The sequence below is a fragment of the Carcharhinus amblyrhynchos genome, chromosome 7 (genome assembly GCF_965287045.1).
Source record: "Carcharhinus amblyrhynchos chromosome 7, sCarAmb.v2.hapA, whole genome shotgun sequence".
Taxonomy (NCBI): domain Eukaryota; kingdom Metazoa; phylum Chordata; class Chondrichthyes; order Carcharhiniformes; family Carcharhinidae; genus Carcharhinus; species Carcharhinus amblyrhynchos.
The window spans coordinates 21,569,569-21,585,751 of NC_137330.1; the positions used below are offsets into that span (position 1 = coordinate 21,569,569).

Genomic DNA, 16,183 nt, shown 5'->3' on the forward strand with positions numbered 1-16,183 from the left:
GGTGATAAATCAAAGGTTTGAATAAGCGACACTTAAAAGCAGAAGGACCAAGATTGTAATTAACTGCAACAAAGAAAACAGTACCTGAAAAAAAATATCAAAAGACCAAGAGTACGGCAATTCAAATCAACAATCATGATTACAGCACTGAAGGAAAGACAATAATTGCAGAACAAGCGTACCGCAGGCAATTCCACTAGTTGGTTCCCATCCAGCCACAAATCTTTTAGGTTTGAGAGTGATCCTGTAGATTCTGGCTGCAAATACAAAGTTAAAAAAAATCACTAAATGCCGCCATACAACTGAAAATTGCACTGCTCACTTCACGTGAAAAAAAAATACAGAAACGTAAAAAATCTTAAAATATTGCACAATATTTCATAAAACTTTATTTAAACCCTCTATTTTTGGCAAATATTCATTGTCAGCTTTAATTATTGAAGGAACAGATAAGGGAAAATTGCTATTTCGTATGCAAGGACCCGATAAGCTGCGAGGGCAGCTGAGACATAGCACTGGAGCGCAGACCAAAGAACACTGCAAAACTGGGGTCTCAACTGAGGCTATATTGATGGGGACGATGACATTTCACATTTTAATTTTTCACCATATGCTTTTAAGGAAGCAGTGAACAATTGCAAACATAACCATTACAGCAGGAAATACAGCTAGTCCCTGAAACCAGTCAAACCATTACAGTGAAGATGCACTGCTTTTCGAAGGGGTATAACAGACATGGGAAGAATGGAAGCAATCTCCCAACCAATTACTTCACACAACGTAAATGAAGAGGTAAATTATTCAGGTACCGCACAAACAATTCACTCAATAACTTCTGAGATCCATGTGCTGAGTCAATTTGCAATGAAGAAAATGAGGGGCACAGATCAGCTCGATAGCCAATATCTTTTTCCAAAGATAGGGGAGTCTAAAACTAGACGGCACAGGCTTAAGGTGAGAGAGGAGAGGTGCAGTTATAGATAAAAGCTATAGGGAGGTAGTTACTCCTAGAAATGATGATAATTGGATGACTTTTAGAAGTGGTAAGAAGCAGATAGTGCAGCGATCCCCTGTGGCCATTTCTCTGTATAACAAGTATACCGTTTTGGATACTGCTGGGGGGACGACTTACCAAGGGTAAGCCACGGGATACAGGTCTCTGGCATAGAGTCTGCCCCTGTTGCTCAGAAGGGAAAGGGGGAGAGGAGTAGAGCATTAGTCACTGGGGACTCCACAGTTAGGAGGACAGATAGGAGTTCTGTGGGAAGAGAGAGACTCACGGTTGGTGTGTTGCCTCTGGGTACTGGGGACCGTGATGTCTCGAGTCTCATTTTCGGGACCCTTAAGGGGGAGGGGGACCAACCCCAAGTTGTGGTCCACATAGGCACCAAAAACATTGGTAAGAAAAGGGGTGGGGATGTAAGGCAGAAATTCAGGAAGTTAGGGTGGAAGCTTAGAGCTAGAACAAACAGATTTGCTATCTCTGGTTTGTTACCCGTGCCACGAGCTGGCGAGGGGAGGAATAGGGAGAGAGAGCACTTGAACACATGGCTATAGGGATAGTACAGGAGAGAGGGATTCAAATACCTGGATAACTGGGGGTCATTCTGGGGTAGGTGGGATCTCTACAAATGAGATGGACTACAGCTGAACCTGAGGGGTACCAATATCTGGGGGTGGGGGAATTTGCTAATGCTCTTCAGGAGGGTTTAAACTGATTCAGAAGGGGGATGGGAAGCTGAATTGTAGCTCCAGTGTACAGGAGGTTGAGAGTAGTGAGGTCACGAATAAGGTTTTAAGGTCGTAGGCAGGAAGGTGGTTTGAAGTGTGTCTACTTCAATGCCAGGAGCATTCGGAATAAGGTGGGTGAACTTGCAGCATGGGTTGGTACCTGGGACTTCAACGTTGTGCCCACTTCGCAGACATGGATAGAGCAGGGACAGGAATGGTTGTTGGAGGTTCCGGGATTTAGATGTTTCAGTAAGATCAGGGAAGGTGGTAAAAGAGGGGGAGGTGCGGCATTGTTAGTCAGGGACAGTATTACGGTGGCAGAAAGGATGTTTGATGAGGATTCGTCTACTGAGATAGAATGGGCTGAGGTTAGAATCAGGAAAGGAGAGATCATTCTGTTGGGAGTTTTCTATAGGCCTCCAAAAAGTTCCAGAGACGTAGAGGAAAGGATTGCAAAGATGTTTCTGGATAGGAGCAAAAATAACAGAGTAGTTGTTATGGGGGACTTTAACTTTACAAATATTGACTGGAAAAGCTATAGTTCAAGTACTTTAGATAGGTCAGCTTTTGTCCAATGTGTGCAGGAGGGTTTCCTGACACAGTATGTAGATAGACCAACAAGAGACAAGGCCACAGTGGATTTGGTACTGGGTAATGAGCCAGACCAAGTGTTAGGTGTGGAGGTAGGTGAAAACTTTGGTCATAATGACCACAATTCGGTTACATTTACTTTAGCAATGGAAAGGCATAGGTATATACCACAGGACAAGAGAGTTACAGCCGGGAGAAAGGAAATTATGATGCGATTAGGCGAGATTTAGGATGCATAGGACGTGGATGGAAACTGCAGGGGATGGGCACAATTGAAATGTGGAGCTTGTTCAAGGAACAGCTACTGCGTGTTCTTGATAAGTATGTACCTGTCAGGCAGGGAGGTAGTGGTCGAGTGAGGAAATTGTGGTTTACTAAAGAAGTTGAGTCTCTTGTGAAGAGGAAGGAGACTTATGTTAAGATGAGACGTGAAGGCTCAGTTAGGCATGGAGAGTTACAAGTTAACTAGGAAGCACATAAAGAGAGAGCTAAGAAGAACCAGGAGGGGACATGAGAAGTCTTTGGCAATTAGGATCAAGGAAAACCCTAAAGCTTTCTATAGGTATGTCAGGAATAAAAGAATGACTAGGGTAAGATTAGGGCCAGTCAAGGACAGTAGTGGGAAGTTGTACATTGGAATCCAAAGAGATAAATGAATATTTTTTGCCAGTATTTACACAGGAAAACAACAATGTTGTCGAGGAGAATACTGAGATACAGGCTATTAGATTAGATGGGATTGAGGTTCATATGGAGGAGGTGTTAGCAATTCTGGAAAGCGTGAAAATAGATAAGTCCCCTGGGCAGGATGGGATTTATCCTAGGATTCTCTGGGAGGCTAGGGAGGAGATTGCCGAGTCTTTGGTTTCGATCTTTAGGTCGTCATTGTCTACAGTAGTGCCAGAAGACTGGAGGATAGCAAATGTTGTCCCCTTGTTCAAGAAGGGAAATAGAAACAATTATAGACCAGTGAGCCTTACTTCTGTTGTGGGCAAAGTTTTAGAAAGAATTATGACAGATAGGATTTATAATCATCGAGAAAGGATGAATTTGATTAGGGATAGTCAACACGGTTTTGTGAAGGGTAGGCCGTGCTTCACAAACCTTATTGAGTTCTTTGAGAAGGTGATCAAAGAGGTGGATGAGGATAAAGCAGTTGATGTGGTGCATATGGATTTCAGTGAAGTGTTTGATAATGTTCCCCATGGTAAGCTATTGCAGAAAATACAGAGGCGTGGGATTGAGAGTGATTTAGCGGTTTGGATCAAAAATTGGCCAGCTGTAAGAAGACAGAGAGTGGTGGTTAATGGGAAATGTTCATCCTGGAGTTCAGTTACTAGTGGTGTACCTCAAGGATCTGTCTTGGGGCCACTGCTGTTTGTCATTTTTATAAATGACCTGGATGAGGGCATAGAAGGATGGGTTAGTAAATTTGCAGATGACACTAAAGTCAGTGGAGTTGTGGACCGTGAGGAAGGATGTTGCAGGTTACAGACAGACATAGATAAGCTGCAGAGCTGGGCTGAGAGGTGGTAAATAGAGTTTAATGTGGAAAAGTTCTTGGGGGTTTGAAAATAGATAAGTCCCCTGGGCCGGATGGGATTTACCCTAGGATTCTCTGGGAGGCAAGGGAGGAGATTGCAGAGCCTCTGGCTCTGATCATGTCATCGTTGGTCACTGGTATAGTGCCAGAAGATTGGAGGTTAGCAAATGCTGTCCCATTGTTTAAGAAGGGGAACAGAGACTTCCCCAGGAATTATAGACCGGTGAGTCTTACTTCTGTTGTGGGTAAGGTTTTAGAAAAAATTATTAGGGATAGGATTTATAGTTAGTTGGAGAGTAATGAAATGATTAGAGATAGTCAGCATGGTTTTGTAGCGGGTAGGTCGTGCCTTACTAACCTTATTGAGTTTTTTGAGAAAGTGACCAAAGAGGTGGATGGGGGTAAGGCAGTCGACGTGGTGTATTTGGACTTTAGTAAGGCGTTTGATAAGGTTCACCATGGAAGCCTTCTGCAGAAATTGCAGATGTATGGGATTGAGGGTGATTTAGGAAATTGGATTAGGAATTGGCTGGCGGATAGGAGACAGAGGGTAGTGGTTGATGGTAAGTATTCGACATGGAGTTCAGTTACGAGTGGTGTGCCTCAGGGATCTGTTTTGGGGCCACTGCTGTTTGTGATTTTTATTAATGATCTGGATGAGGGTATAGTTGGGTGGATTAGTAAATTTGCTGATGACACCAAAGTCGGAGGTGTGGTAGATAGTGAGGAAGGGTGTCTTAGTCTACAGGGAGACTTGGTCAAGTTGCAGAGCTGGGCTGAGAGGTGGAGGATGGAGTTTAATGCGGAAAAGTGTGAGGTAATTCACTTTGGCAGGAATAATGGATGCGTAGAGTATAGGGCTAACGGTAGGACTCTGAATAGTGTGGATGAACAGAGGGATCTAGGTGTATGTGTACATAGATCCCTGAAAGTTGGGAATCAAGTAGATAGGGTTGTTAGGAAGGCATACGGTGTCTTGGCATTTATTGGTAGGGGGATTGAATTTAAGAGCCACAGCGTCATGTTGCAACTGTACAAAACTCTGGTGCGTCCGCACTTGGAGTATTGTGTGCAGTTCTGGTCCCCACATTATAGGAAGGATGTGGAGGCTTTGGAGAGGGTGCAGAGGAGGTTTACCAGGATGTTGCCTGGTATGGAGGGGAGGTCCTATGAGGAGAGACTGAGGGATTTGAGGTTGTTTTCATTAGAAAGAAGGCGGCTGCGAGGGGACCTTATTGAAACATATAAGATGATCAGAGGTTTGGATAGGGTGGACAGTGATAGCCTTTTTCCTCGGATGGAGAAAGCTAGCACGAGGGGGCATGGCTTTAAATTAAGGGGTGGTAGTTATAGGACGGATATCAGGGGTAGGTTCTTTACCCAGAGGGTGGTGAGGGATTGGAATGCCCTGCCTGCTGCAGTTGTGGATGCGCCTAGTTTGGGGGCGTTTAAGAGATCCGTGGATAGGTTTGTGGATGGAAAGGGTTTGGTTTAGGTTAGAGGGTCATTGTTTTTTAACTGGTCGGCGCAACATCGTGGGCTGAAGGGCCTGTTCTGCGCTGTAATGTTCTGTGTTCTAAGTGTGCGGTGATTCACTTTGGAAGGAGTAACAGGAATACAGAGTACTGGGCTAATGGTAAAATACTTGGTAGTGTGGATGAGCAGAGAGATCTTAGTGTCCATGTGCATAGACCCCTGAAAGTTGGCACCCAGGTTGATAGGGTTGTTAAGAAGGCATATGGTGTGTTAGCTTTTATTGGTAGAGAGATGAGCGATGAGGTCATGTTGCAGCTGTACAAAAAACTCTGGTGTGGCCACACTTGGAGTACTGCATACAGTTCTGATCACCACATCATAGGAAGGATGTGGAAGCACTGGAAAGGGTGCAGAGGAGATTTACCAGGATGCTGCCTTGTATGGTGGGAAGGTCTTATGAGGAAAGGCTGAGGACTTGAGGCTGTTTTCGTTAGAGAGAAGAAGGTTAAGAGGTGACTTAGTAGAGACATACAAGATGATCAGAGGATTAGATAGGATGGACAGCGAGAGCCTTTTTCCTCAGATGGGGACATAGCTTTAAATTGAGGGGTGATGGATATAGGATGGATGTCAGAGATACTTCTTTACCCAGAGAGTAGTAAGGGCATGGAACTGCCTGCAACAGTAGTGGATTTGCCAACATTAAGAGCATTTAAATGGTCATTGGATAAACATATGGATGATATTGGAATAGTGTAGGTTAGATGGGCTTTAGATTGGTTTCATAGATCGGCGCAACGTCAAGGGCCAAAGGGCCTATACTGTGCTATAATGTTCTATGTTCAAAAGGGTCCAAAGGGGCAATTTTTCATGCAGAGGATGGCAAGTGTCTGAAATAAGCTGTCAGAGGTAGTAGTAGTGATGGGTATAATTTTGTCTCTTAAACAGCATTTAGACAATTATACTGGTAAGATTGGTATAGAGGGATATGGGCAACTGGGACTAGCTTAAGGTTAAAAACTGGGTGGCATGGACAAGTTGGGCCGAAGGGCCTGTTTCCATGCTCTATGACTCTAAGAGCTTTGTGGTGTATCAAAGAACAAAGAAACTTACAGCACAGGAATAAGCCCTTTGGCCCTCCAAGCCTGCACCAACCATGCTGCCCGACTCAACGAAACCTCAAAATCCTTTTTCAACATTGTCTGAATTCCGTCAAAGCCAATGTCTAATTCAGCTAGCTTATGAATTGTATTCAGCATTGGCCTACTGGAAGAAAGGGTTGTTTCACAAATGCACTGAAAGAAATGGCATGTATTTGAGCCACCCCAACGAAAAGTAATCCTTGCTAAACTCACTCTGACAGAATGCATAACAGTCCAAACGACAGAAAGCCTCCATTAGTATTCTTACTGAAGTCAAAGCTGTCGTTACTACTACCCAAGCTTCAGGATGACAAGCACTTTCACACAGAAGCTTCCATTGCCATGTACAAGGCAGATGGATATCCGTGTTGTGCTTTTAACAAGTAGCAGTATGCTGTAGCTTGCACTAATTTCTTTCCCAAAACAAACCAATTACTTTCTCTCAATTCACTTCCTTCCATTCACAACAAAAAAAATTCAATGCTTTAGTAATTCCACTGATAACTCTAAACTTGGTCCATACCGTAATTCTTCCATGTCAGTAATAGATAGCAACTGGGCTACGCCTGCTTAAGTTCGAGTACAATGAATTACACATTGAGTTAACATTTCCTGTTAGAGTATCCATCCTGTTGCTCTTGTCACCCCTGGCCACAAAATGGCTATGTGGAATGAGTCAAGTGTCCCTCAGTTCCATCATCTTTGTAATTATTTATTTTGCCACATCATATATAATCATGTTCCTCGACTGATGGTCCCTTCATACTGCCAGTTAGGCAGTGCCAGACAGATGTTGCATGATATATTTGATACTTCCAATTCTTTGTCATAATGCACCTGAGTCTCAATTGCGCCTTCCAAATTTTTTTAATCCTTTTGCACATGTATTAGCGTTTCAAATGAAGGAATGTATAATGTTACTAAAAAATGCTAATGTTAAATTGAATCTGAAAGTACTGTTATGGAGTGTACTCATGTTGGAAATTATTTAATTAGCTTTCTTTCCCATAAGTTCATAAGATATAGGAGCAAAATTAGTCTGTTTGACCCATCGCATCTGCTCTGCCATTTGATCATGGCTGATATGCTCTTTATCCCCTCTTCCTGCCTTCTTCCCATAACCTTTCAACCATTACCAATTAAAAATCTATCCAAGTTCCCCTTAAATTTACTCAGTCCCAGCATCCACTGCATTTTGGGGTAGCGAATTTCACAGATTCACAACCCTTCTGGAGTAGTAGTTTCTCCGCAACGCTGTTTTAAATTTGCAACATATCTTATCCTAAGACTATGACCACTTCCTAAGAATGCCCCACAAGACGGAGCATCCACTCCACGTCTACTTTATCCATACTTCTTATCATTTTGTATACCTCAATTTGATCTCCTCTCATTCTGCTGTTGCTGCATGCCAGTTTTCTGTGACTCATGAACAAGGACACCCAGATCCCTCTGCAATGGAGCAGCCCGAAGTCTCTCCCCATTTAAACAGTAAGTCGCTTTCCCATTTTTCTGAGCAAAATGCACAACCTCACGCATATTCACATGCTTCATTTTGGTTCACTCTCGTAGCCTATCGATATCCATTTGTAAGTTTTCATTTGCTTTCCAAAAGAAAGCAAAGCAGGATACTTGTTTATTGCACTTTTTTAAAATTTGGCATTAAGCAAAAATACATCTGTCCGAATGGGATATTTTCAGATTTTTTTTGATTTTCTTTCCTCTCTCAATCCAAACTTCTACAGCCATTGAAATAATCTTACCACACACAGCGTACACGTCTCCTCATCGCTTTCACACAAAGCACATCAAGAGTAAGAACGGGAAGTGCCGGGCAAACTCAGCACATCAAGCAGCATCTTTGGAGAGGAACAGTTAACGTTCCAGTTCAATATGACTCTTCTTTGGTTCTAAGAAAGTCACATTGGACTCAACCATTAGCTCTGTTTCTGTCTTTATAGATGCTGCCAGATCTGCTGAGTTCTTGCAACATTTTCTATGTTTATTCCAGACTTTCAGCATCCACACTATTTTGTTTTTATTAATGTACATCAGAGTTTGGGTTTGGAGGCAGCAAAAATCTAAGGCCTGGGAAGAGGGAGAAAGAGTTACAGTTTTGGAATGTAGATAATGTTGCAGCTGTATAGGACCATGGTCAGATCCCACTTGGAATACTGTGCTCAGTTCTGGTCACCTCATTTCAGGAAGGGGGTGGAAGCCATAGAAAGGGTGCAGAGGAGATTTACAAGGACGTTGCCTGGATTGGGGAGCATGCCTTATGAGGATAGGTTGAGAGAGCTCAGCCTTTTCTCCTCGGAGAGACAAAGGATGAGGAGTGACCTGATAGAAGTGTATAAGATGTTGAGAGGTATTGATCGGGTGGATAGTTAAGAGGCTTTTTCCCAAGGTTGAAACGGTTGCCACAAGAGGACACAGGCTTAAGGTGCTGGGGAGAAGGCACAGGTGAAATGTCAGGGGTAAGTTTTTCACTCAGAGATGGTGGGTGAATGGAATGGGCTGCCAGCAACAGTGGTGGAGGTGGATTTGATAGGGTCTTAAGAGACTTTTAGATAAGTACATGGAATTTAGTAAGATAGAGGGTTATAGGTAAGCCCAGTAATCTCTAAGATAGGGACATGTTCAGCACAACTTTGTGGGCTGAAGGGCCTGTATTGTGCTGCAATTTTTCTATGTTTCTATCTGTCTGAACTTGTATTACTATGAGTTATCTGTATTTATTAGAATTAAGATCCAATATGTTGGTAGATTAAATACTGCTCAATACTGGACTATATTTCTGCTGGCAGTAGATATCGCAGAAGGAACTAGGCTGCACAATCTCTCAGCTTTATTTATCGAACGGATGGAGAATAAGATTTCACCAAGAATAACTGGCTTGGTAGGCATAAATATAGCAGCAAGCAGATGCAGCATGTTGAGAAATATTGAAAGTGAAAGGGCATCTCCCTCATTCAGCTTAATCCTCTGGCTAGGCAATCCACCACATTTCAATAATGATGATCCAAGGGTTGTAAAAGTAGCTGATACAGCAGGGATCTTCATGGCCTAGTGAAGGGCGGTCAATGGGGAAGAGCGGGCCCCATCCCTACATTACATAGGATATCAGTGTAGTGCTTTTAAGTTTTACTCTGGTACACATCTCGACATCTGTGTCAAGGGCATGTATTATCGACATTCATTATGTAGATGAATTCTCACTTCTTTACGAATGAAAGGTGTGACCTTACACCTATACATTCTCCAATAAAACATCATCCAGGGCTGAAATTCATCCCTATTATTGTACTTAACTTACCGGATATAAAAGTCCTCCAATGATATGCCAGATTTTCTACAGTAGAAAAACCAGCACCAGCAATTTAATACAAACGAGAGAACAGACTTGTTAAGTCAGAATCAATGAGCCAGAAACAATCAACCTTGCAGAAGATAACGTAATAGAATGTGTACGCTTTTTAGTTTTATTTTAACTCAGTTTTATGATATTGGAATGATAAGTTCAGAAAACACATGAGCAATTTCTTCTGGTTAAGTCACTCCTATTGCTTAAGTCAATATATTTGATTGACTCAAATCACTATCCATGAAATTACTAATCAGTCCACTGGTCTGTGCTTGACCCAAGGCTTTGAATTATATATTTACATTTCACTCATTCCTGGAATACCATTTGAGCCATCGATACCCATTAAATAAGGCACATTCTCTATCCTTTCTATATTTATCCTTTGCTGTCCTACTAATAAATCCTTTAAGATCTCAATATCATACTACGTGCAATTAATAGAAAATGCTAAATACAACCAGAGATGGGGAAGAGTGAAACAGTTAATGAATCTTTCATACTGTCCATTTCATGTTCCCTTGGGCAATGGCATCTACCAAAAGCGCTGCCCAAAACAGGCAAATGTGCATCAAGATACTGATAGCAAAATCTTCTTAGAAAAAGCAGCTAAAACAGGTATCAAAGTATATTAGTGCAAAGCATTGCGGTTATTGTGTTCAGTTGAATGTCATGCGCTTCTGACTCTAGCTAATGAAAAACCCAGACTACAAGTTAATCACAAATAACAGACTTTTGTTTGCTGAAAACAAAAAAAAAACAGAACAACAGCAAGTCACAAACGCTTGTCAACTGTTCAGGAATTGAACAGAAAACAAGGCCAAGGCTCAGGAAATGGACTATGCAAACAAAAAAAAGCGCAACCCAGTTTTACCTCAAAACTTGATACAAAGACAACGAACTGCACAACTGAGGCTGCATGGAAGACAATATGGAAGAATCAATTTGGAAATCACTCTCCAGTTCTTCTGCATGAGCACCTGGTCAACCTACATTCTGAAACGTGTTCCCCATTGTGAGAATGATACAAGTTGTTGATTACTGTTGCTCAGCAAGCAAATAGTTTTTACTGATCTTAGTACAGTTTCTGTGGTGGTTGTGCTCAAAGTTACAACTCGGCACAAATTATTACAACTGCAATTTAAAACTAGGCAATGCAAGCTCCTCCAAAAGCAATGTAAAAGCCTCCAGCAGCCTACGAGGAAGACCAAAGCCTGTATCTTCATTTCCCACTACAAATTCAATTCCCTAGCCACTGTCTTTATCTATCCATCTACCTGGCAACCACTCGATACCAAATCTAACTCGAATCAAGATAAGTTTCTGAACACATATCAACACTATCGTCATTTTCACCTCATTAACATGCCTCAACACTGCCTCGGCTCATCTACAACTGAAACCCTCATCCACACCCTTCTTGCCTCTAGACATGACCGTTCCAGTACAATCCTGGCCGGTGTCCCATCTTCCACCCTTCATAAACTTGAGATAATCCTAATCTCTGCTGCCTATGTCCCAATTCACATTAAATCTTGTTCACTTTGCACCTCAGTGTTTGCTGGCCTATGTTGGCTCCCAGTTAAGCAACACTTTCATCTTAGTTTTCAAATTCCTCCATGGCCTCACGCTTCTCCACCATGCAATCTTTTCCAGCCCTCCATCCCTTGCTTTCCCACCCTTCATAATCTTGTGCATCCCATAAGACGTAGGAATAAAATTAGGCCACTCGGCCCATCGAATCTGCTCCACCATTCAATCATGGCTGATATTTTCCTCATTCCCATTCTCCTGCCTTTTCCCCAGAACTCCTGACCCCCCATTAATCAAGAACCTATCTCTGTCTTAAAGACAGTCAATGACCTGGCCTTCACAACTTTCTACAACAAAGAGTTCCACAAATTCACCACACTTTGGCTGAAGAAATTCCTTCTCATCTGTTTTAAAGGATCAACAGCTGTGCCTTCAGGTTGCTGAGGGCCAAAGCTCTGGAATTCCCCACCCTTCTTCAAAAGCTCCCGGAAGAGCATCTGCCTAACGTGTATCTGTGACTTGGTGTCAAATTTCATTTGCTCACACTGCTATGAAGTGCATCACAACATTCTGAGGCATTGACAGTGCTATGTAAATACAAGTTGTTATTCTGCCAATTCCATTACAATCATTTTAAAATGACTGATCAGTCAGTTTCTTTCAGAGTCTCATCAACTTCAGTATGCAGAACTCTGTAGTTATCTTGAAGTTAATTACAAATGTCTAACATTCAGCTTCACCTGGTGGAGTGAACATGTAGCTCCCACGTAGCTCCCACACATGGGCCATTATGAAAACAAAGCAGAAAAGCACACTAAGTAAGTGACCAAAGATTCAACATTGTAAAAATGTAGTTGTTCCAGGAGTACAGTGAGTCTTTGATATTTAACGTTGCTCTGACTCTTTTTTGTTATGCAATGCTATTTTTTGATGGACAAGGCTTGAACAAAATTACACTCTGTGCTTCAAATGTCAGATGATTTATACACTTCAGTAAACATTCATATGCAAGTATATTAACTACCACCCTCCAACCCCATAAACCCAAATTATTTATTGCCCAAAAGACCTTGGGCTGGAATTTGCTCTGACCTCCGTAAACTTTGTTACACTTGCACTTACCACGGATTTGTCACGGAGTTTTGCAGGGCAAGTTATAGTCAATGGGACAGCCAAACTAGGCAACCTATACAGGGGATCAGGGGCCCCAGTGAAAAGGGCAAGCAACCATGAGTCTCCTTAATCAATCAGACTGAAGAATCATTTGTAAGCAATGCAGTGTCTGAACTAGGAAGTGGCAGTTAGAATAATTAATTCAATATCAAATCAAGCACGGGACCTGAAGAGAGGGTGAGGGACAAAAAGAAAAATTAGAATTAAACTTTAAAAATTGTACATCGCCAAAACTAATTTAAATCTGAAGGAATGAGGCTCCATACTTGATAAAATTAATTTTCAGCTGCAGAGAGGTTATTTGGCAGTAAATTAGACTACCAAACGATTAAAAGGAACTTATGGCTGTTATGCTCAATGTTTGAATTTCCCCATCCTTCCATACTAGTGGGATGAGCTTAACCAGTCATTAATTGAATTGTGCTACCCTCCTCGTACTTTACGATCTCACTGCAGGATTAAACACAGTTGACCACATCATCTTTCCTCCTTTACCCTGCTGAGGAGTCTGTCTTCACTTGGTCCTATCCTATCTAAAGCATCTACAGAACTGACCATTCTTCACTCCCTCACATTACTACTTCAGCAGTATCTACAGGATTTGTTTTTGATCCCTCCCTTTCTTTAATTACATGATAGCCCTTTAATGACATTATCCAAAAACGCAAGATTAGGGCCACAGTTACACAGACTAAGCTCCTGTTTCACAACCTCTCTGATCTTTGACTCGACAGGCTACTTGTCTGACTTGAATGAGCCACACTTTGCTTTAGTTTATATAAGGAAAACCAAAAAATCTGCCTAAAGCCCTTGCAACTAATTGCATTCCCACGCTGGCCACTCTCTCACTGAAAACCATAGCACTCCTCATATTTCTGCATGCTAACCCATAGTGGTTCCTTTTCCCAAGACATCACCTTTAGAACTCATATCCCTCCATTTAATTGCCTTCATGTCATGGTCACTCTTCCTCAACTCTGTACCCATCTCCAACTCTATAACCTTCCCAGAATCCTATGTTCCCCAAGCGTCTTTTGCGACCCCCATTCTCTGTACCTCACCACAGCACCTGCATAGTCAGCTATCCAAGCAGCGAACTCTGGAATTACTTCTCCAAGCTGCTGTACCTCACCATCCTTCCAGATCCTCATTATCCCCAACTTTTGGCCAACCTTGCAGTCATCCCCAACAAATCCTTTGTTGGCTTGCCAGTGACTCTTCACGGATGTCTTAGAACATTTTTCAACATTAAACCAGGAGAATTTGGCCAAATAAGTTGGATTTTATCGAGTTGAGATTGCTTACTTAGTGGAGGGAGTTGAAAACAGCAAAGGGTAATGAAAATGTCTTCCTTTTAGTAGGAAAGCTTTTAAAAAAAAGGAGCATAATAATTAAATAACTTAATTAAAAACAAATCAAAGAATAAAAATCATTTGCACGAAAGTGCCTGAAAATGCAATACGAGTTGAAGTGTTTAAAAGAAAGTGTATTAAGTGATAAGGAGAAATGAAAGGGAACTGAGATTAAATAGACAACTGACAAAATGGATAAGTAGTCTCAATATTCTAGAGGACCGACTCATGCTCAGTTCTTTCCACCTAATTATAATTGGAAAGAAAAGAAATTCTCGTATGATCAATTTCTTTTCAAAATACGAGCAATTCGTAATGAAAAATACTCCAGATCATCAAAGGGATAAATGTGGAACTCTCTTTCTCTAAACAGTGAAGAAAGAGTATGTTGTACAGCTTTGTATCAATAGTTACTTTACGGAGATGCAATAAGTGGCACTAGTTCCACGTTAATTGATGGTCATCAAATATTTCTTGTCAGTATCAACTAAAGTCAATGCAAATTGCACATCTAAAAGTCTCATTTAAAACGCTTCCATCTTGGTATCAGATTAGGGCCAGAGACTGTGCTGAATTAAGGAATGGCACATGATGATATTATGCAAGAAAAACAGCATGAGAGATAAAAGAAAGCCAAAATCTATCAATTTTATGCATTAATCGTGTGATGGTTCTAACCTTCTAAAAACCGGCCACTAACACAGGTTTCTCATGCTCAATGATCTACGGATCAGTGACGTGATAGTACATTTACATTTACCATCACCTCAACTGCAGAAAATTATACCTTTGCAAAACACATGCATGCATGTCAGAATGCTCATTAGATTCTTTGCGCCCAACATGGATTTTTTTTGTTCCCATAATATCAGGCTTAATGATCGACACTATCTACTTGTGCAATGCCACGGAGTTTCACAATGAAAACATTGAGTGTGTGGGAGGAGGAAGTGTATTTTTATTTAATACAGACTATGCAGAGATGAACTACAAATGTACATGCATCCATCTTGCGTGACTAATTGCAACCAGATACACCATGACCATTTACTTCCAGCTATCCTATAATCATTATGTGCTTCAAACTATTCCACTTAAACAGCGAGTTGTTTCCATTTTTGCAGACGAAGAAATCTGTAAACCCTTCAGCAATTTACTTCTCAAGACGACTGATCATTTTTCCCACAGTAATCAGCTTTGACTTGTTGTTGTGAGGAACAAGAGGATTTAGGTAGAAACACACACATTTGGCTCATCAATGCCCTGTTCCTTCCTCATAGCACTCCATAGACTCTATACCAACTTTCAATTCCCTGTGATCAGATTTTCTATGGACACTCATAGTTAACTATTTCAAATTCCACTTGGAAATCTCACTTGAAACCAGCTAACTTTGCATACTCCAAGACTATCCTTACAGTCTATTGCCAGTAATTTCCACAGGGCTGTCTCAATTGTCAACCACATTTCAGAAGATTTGTGTGGGAGACCTCACAGAAACTGATATTTATATCATTTGTCTCCTCTGACCTGGGTATTAGTAGTAGATTGTGAAACTCCCAAAGGGACCTACAGTCTATTTATAGGTCTGATTACATTTGTTATTGATAATTTCCCAGTCACTATTTCCCTATGAAGGCTGCCCAAAACTGCACACAATACCCAAAATGTCACTTCAACAGTACTTAAAAATAGCTAGATAGCTTGGACAAAAGTCACCCATGTTCTTCAAGCACTGCTAATGCTTGATCTACTTTGAGAATCCCTTTAATTTTGAGTGGAAATTTTCAATAATTATGCTTCATCCTTAAATGACTTTTCTTTATGACATTTGAGGTTTGTGAGATTATTAGATTTTGGGACCGTAGCTTTAAATTTAAGGTAAATAAAAGGGGGTCATATGCCCTGTTCTACAGTGCTCCTGACAGAAAGTCTTGAATTGTTTGACTGCTAATTATCACAGGGAGGTTTAGATTGCACTTTATTGGTGAAACGAGGTATTTACACTTGGAGACAATGGCAGCAGTCTCCCAAAGTCTCCAAAAAGGTGTTGACGGTAATGGGTTGTAAACAGTTGTGCTGCAAACTAAGAAAGTTGGGATCAAGGATAGTTAATTAGCATTTTTATCTGAATGCATGGTTAACACAATTTATGTTGCTATGGGGAATGTGGGAGGGGAAACCATTTTTGAGACGAGGTTACAATATCACTGACACGTGCAGAAGAAGGGTGATAGTTTCTAGTTGAAAAGATGCATCCTGCAGCCATCTAAGGATT

The 16,183-nt window shown here is 41.4% G+C and overlaps 1 protein-coding gene across 1 annotated transcript in view; it reads right to left on the minus strand.

The window, feature by feature from the left end:
* Positions 1–16,183, minus strand: part of lrrc1 (leucine rich repeat containing 1) — a 402,129-nt gene that overhangs the window by 273,671 nt on the left and 112,275 nt on the right. Inside the window, exon 7 of the mRNA XM_080192020.1 lies at positions 183–257. Within this exon, the coding sequence (XP_080048146.1) occupies positions 183–257 (75 nt within the window). The remainder of the gene's footprint in view (positions 1–182; positions 258–16,183) is intronic.